The sequence below is a fragment of the Scomber japonicus genome, chromosome 14, assembly GCF_027409825.1.
Source record: "Scomber japonicus isolate fScoJap1 chromosome 14, fScoJap1.pri, whole genome shotgun sequence".
Classification (NCBI taxonomy): domain Eukaryota; kingdom Metazoa; phylum Chordata; class Actinopteri; order Scombriformes; family Scombridae; genus Scomber; species Scomber japonicus.
This window is the reverse complement of record NC_070591.1, coordinates 851,257-856,256: the sequence shown is the minus strand read 5'-3', so window position 1 is coordinate 856,256 and position 5,000 is coordinate 851,257. Positions and strand designations below refer to the sequence as shown.

Below are 5,000 nucleotides of genomic sequence, written 5' to 3'. Positions count from 1 at the left end.
TCTCTTCTTATTTTACGCTGATTCAACATTTTTGATGATGATTTCACAAATATGCCTCAAAAGTTTATAACGTTATAAAACTGGAATAAAAAAAAATATATATAATAACTAAAATCTGTGAACACTCATCACCATGGTAACTACGAACTGTTAAAGACGTAAAAATAAGAACATTAATTTCAGCTGTAAATAGATAAAATACTTTCAAAATAAAAGTTATAAAATCAAGAAATCAGTAACAAATATTTAACTGGAGATCAATAAAATAATGACTATAAATTATAATTAAATCTTTACGTCACAATGAGACACGTTTAATAAAGACGTGAACATTAAAACTCATTAAGAACAAAAAAAGACTGAATGTAATAAAACGTTAATCTTTATTAAAGTTGAACAAAGAAGAAGAATGTGTTGGTTTATAAAGCAGAGTGACCTGCAGGCGGCGCCGCGGCGTGACCTGCAGGCGGCGCTACGGTGTGACCTGCAGGCGGCGCTGCAGAGTGACCTACAGGCGGCGCTGCAGAGTGACCTGCAGGTGGCGCTGCAGTGTGACCTGCAGGCGGCGGCGCGGCGTGACCTGCAGGCGGCGCCGCGGCGTGACCTGCAGGCGGCGCCGCGGCGTCTGTTCATCAGTAACGTAATAAAGTGTTTCCTGTCTGTCGTCGCTGTCAGGATGTCAACGACGTCGCAGAAGCACCGAGACTTCGTAGGCGAGCCGATGGGAGACAAAGCGGTGACGGCTCTGTCCGGGATCGGAGAGATTCTGGGCAAGAAACTGGAGCAGCAAGGCTTCGACAAGGTGAGGACCTAAACACGCTAAACATGCTAACGCTAAACACGCTAAACATGCTAAACATGCTAACACTAAACATGCTAAACATGCTAACACTAAACATGCTAAACACGCTAAACATGCTAACACTAAACATGCTAAACATGCTAACACTAAACATGCTAAACATGCTAACACTAAACATGCTAAACACGCTAAACATGCTAACACTAAACATGCTAAACACGCTAAACATGCTAAACATGCTAAACATGCTAAAACTAAACATGCTAACGCTAAACATGCTAAACACGCTAAATATGCTAAACATGTTTAACTTTACAACCTAAAACCTTTAACGAGATATCATTAACGTGTTGTTTGGTTTGTTTAACGTGTGTTCTGCGTGTTAACGTGTTTTTAACGTGTGTTCTGCGTGTTTTTAACGTGTGTTCAGCGTGTTAACGTGTTTTTAACGTGGGTTCTGCGTGTTAACGTGTGTTCTGCGTGTTAACGTGTTTTTAACGTGTGTTCTGCGTGTTAACGTGTTTTCAACGTGTGTTCTGCGTGTTAACGTGTTTTTAACGTGTGTTCTGCGTGTTAACGTGTTTTTAACGTGTGTTCTGCGTGTTAACGTGTTGTTAACGTGTGTTCTGCGTGTTAACGTGTTGTTAACGTGTGTTCTGCGTGTTAACGTGTTGTTAACGTGTGTTCTGCGTGTTAACGTGTTGTTAACGTGTGTTCTGCGTGTTAACGTGTTTTTAACGTGTGTTCTGCGTGTTAACGTGTTTTTAACGTGTGTTCTGCGTGTTAACGTGTGTTCTGCGTGTTAACGTGTTGTTAACGTGTGTTCTGCGTGTTAACGTGTTTTTAACGTGTGTTCTGTGTGTTAACGTGTTGTTAACGTGTGTTCTGCGTGTTAACGTGTTGTTAACGTGTGTTCTGCGTGTTAACGTGTTGTTAACGTGTGTTCTGCGTGTTAACGTGTTGTTAACGTGTGTTCTGCGTGTTAACGTGTTGTTAACGTGTGTTCTGCGTGTTAACGTGTTGTTAACGTGTGTTCTGCGTGTTAACGTGTTGTTAACGTGTGTTCTGCGTGTTAACGTGTGTTCTGCGTGTTAACGTGTTTTTAACGTGTGTTCTGCGTGTTAACGTGTTTTTAACGTGTGTTCTGCGTGTTAACGTGTTTTTAACGTGTGTTCTGCGTGTTAACGTGTTTTTAACGTGTGTTCTGCGTGTTTTTAACGTGTTCTGCGTGTTAACGTGTGTTCTGCGTGTTAACGTGTTTTTAACGTGTTCTGCGTGTTAACGTGTTTTTAACGTGTGTTCTGCGTGTTAACGTGTTTTTAACGTGTGTTCTGCGTGTTAACGTGTTGTTAACGTGTGTTCTGCGTGTTAACGTGTTTTTAACGTGTGTTCTGCGTGTTAACGTGTGTTCTGCGTGTTAACGTCTTTTTAACGTGTGTTCTGCGTGTTAACGTGTGTTCTGCGTGTTAACGTGTGTTCTGCGTGTTAACGTCTTTTTAACGTGTGTTCTGCGTGTTAACGTCTTTTTAACGTGTGTTCTGCGTGTTAACGTCTTTTTAACGTGTGTTCTGCGTGTTAACGTGTGTTCTGCGTGTTAACGTGTGTTCTGCGTGTTAACGTCTTTTTAACGTGTGTTCTGCGTGTTAACGTCTTTTTAACGTGTGTTCTGCGTGTTAACGTCTTTTTAACGTGTGTTCTGCGTGTTAACGTGTGTTCTGCGTGTTAACGTGTTTTTAACGTGTGTTCTGCGTGTTAACGTGTGTTCTTCGTGTTAACGTGTTTTTAACGTGTGTTCTGCGTGTTAACGTGTTTTTAACGTGTGTTCTGCATGTTAACGTGTTTTTAACGTGTGTTCTGCGTGTTAACGTGTTTTTAACGTGTGTTCTGCGTGTTAACGTGTGTTCTGCGTGTTAACGTGTTTTTAACGTGTGTTCTTCGTGTTAACGTGTTTTTAACGTGTGTTCTGCGTGTTAACGTGTGTTCTGCGTGTTAACGTGTTTTTAACGTGTGTTCTGCGTGTTAACGTGTTTTTAACGTGTGTTCTGCGTGTTAACGTGTGTTCTGCGTGTTTTTAACGTGTGTTCTGCGTGTTAACGTGTGTTCTGCGTGTTTTTAACGTGTGTTCTGCGTGTTAACGTGTGTTCTGCGTGTTTTTAACGTGTGTTCTGCGTGTTAACGTGTTTTTAACGTGTGTTCTGCGTGTTTTTAACGTGTGTTCTGCGTGTTAACGTGTGTTCTGCGTGTTTTTAACGTGTGTTCTGCGTGTTAACGTGTGTTCTGCGTGTTAACGTGTGTTCTGCGTGTTTTTAACGTGTGTTCTGCGTGTTAACGTGTGTTCTGCGTGTTTTTAACGTGTGTTCTGCGTGTTTTTAACGTGTGTTCTGCGTGTTAACGTGTGTTCTGCGTGTTTTTAACGTGTGTTCTGCGTGTTAACGTGTTTTTAACGTGTGTTCTGCGTGTTAACGTGTGTTCTGCGTGTTTTTAACGTGTTCTGCGTGTTTTTAACGTGTGTTCTGCGTGTTTTTAACGTGTGTTCTGCGTGTTTTTAACGTGTTCTCTGTGTTCTCAGGCGTCCGTGGTTCTCGGTCAGTTCCTGCTGTTGAGGAAAGACTCGGAGATGTTCTCCGAGTGGCTGAAGGATTGCAGCGGAGCGAACTCTCGGCAGGCCGGCTCCTGCGCTCAGTGCCTGAAGGAGTGGTGCGACGCCTTCCTGTGAAGCCCCGCCTCTTCCTGTTCTCGCTCTGCTCACTTCCTGTCGCTGCTTCAGGTGAATCTCCGGCTGTGTCGCCATGGCGACCGACAGGTGTTCATTTACCTGCTAATGAGCTGCTGCTGGAAAAAACTTGCTGCTCCTGAACGCATCATGATAATTTAATGTTTATCAATAAAGATTCAATTAAACCTGAAGTTCATTCTGCTGCTTTATTTTTTTATTCATTTATTTATTTTGTAATCAACTTTTTTGCCGGGACGAGTACAAGATTTATTTTTTCCTCATGAATGAACTTTATTCTCAACTTAACATCCCTGAAAATATTAAGTGAATGTTAATCATATTTAAGCATATAATATTTATTTAAACTTATTAATTAAAGTCTACTTCATTTTTTCCACAGACAGGAACATCACTGTTATCAAATTATTAAGTAAATCTTCAAATCATTTAGAGAGTAGATTTTATTACACATTTTATTTTAATAACTACAATAAGAAACAATAAAACTATTTATTGTGTCCTCAGTAAACATGAATTAATCTCCATTCAAATGAATTAGCTCAGTTAACTGGCAAAACAGACAGACAGGTAGAATTAGCCAATCACAAAAAAGTAGCTCAGTTTCTGCCCAGCGACAGGTTGCTAAGGTCCGACGGTTGCTAAGGGCAGCTAAGGCCCTACGGTTGCTACGGCGATTTGAGGGTCTGCTCTCAAAATTCTGAAGAATTTGGCTTCTGACAAGTTTCTGAACAATTGCAAACTGTGAGAAAACCGTAACTCCTGTCCAAAAACCGAAAACACCGTGAGAGACACAGAAGCCGGCAGATTCTCACAGTGTTTATTTTATTCACATATTCCTTAAAATGAGCGAGTAAGCTCAGTGTGAACACAGAGTGAGATTCTTTTGAAAAAAGAAGACGATTATATTAGAGTCAATGGGGAGCGAGACAGGTATTGCTGCCGGTCTCGGCCCCCCCGTTTAAATTTTGTGCAGACCCCGCCTGTCAACTTCACATTTTATGAATCCCAACACCTATGTCTACATTTTGACTAAAAATTATTTGTCTCCTTTTTACGGTTTGGCCGTGAGCTCAAGTTAAAAATAAAAATTAAGGTTAATTTTTACTGCTTCTCACACTCTAGCTAACTGCCGCTTCCACTCTAACTTTGAAGAAAAAGTGATTTCCACTCCTCGTTTGACTGCTCATAGTTTGAAAAGTTTACATGTTATGGAAAAACAGTTTGGTATTTTGGAGAGAGGACAAGTTTTCCTCTGTTTTAAAGTTTGAATCACGTTTCTATGTGCACGTATGAGCGAGCTAGGTGACACTGAAAAAAGGTAAAAAAAGGTGAAATTTTTGGGGTTTTTCTAAAAATTCCCATTCATTTCCAATGGAGAAATCTCCCGGTTTGGGAAACTTTGGAATTTCAACACCAGAAGTCATAGCACCCCTCCCCCGATCGAGCCGCACGTTTTGGTGT

At 41.1% G+C, this 5,000-nt stretch overlaps 1 protein-coding gene across 1 annotated transcript in view; it reads left to right on the top strand.

Moving 5' to 3' along the window:
* Window positions 1-3,631, top strand: part of LOC128373354 (barrier-to-autointegration factor-like) — a 4,285-nt gene extending 654 nt beyond the window's left edge. The window contains exons 2-3 of the mRNA XM_053333650.1: window positions 676-802; window positions 3,372-3,631. Coding sequence (XP_053189625.1) covers window positions 677-802; window positions 3,372-3,518 — 273 coding nt within the window. The 5' untranslated portion in view covers window position 676 and the 3' untranslated portion in view covers window positions 3,519-3,631. The remainder of the gene's footprint in view (window positions 1-675; window positions 803-3,371) is intronic.
* The last annotated feature ends 1,369 nt before the right edge of the window (window positions 3,632-5,000 follow it).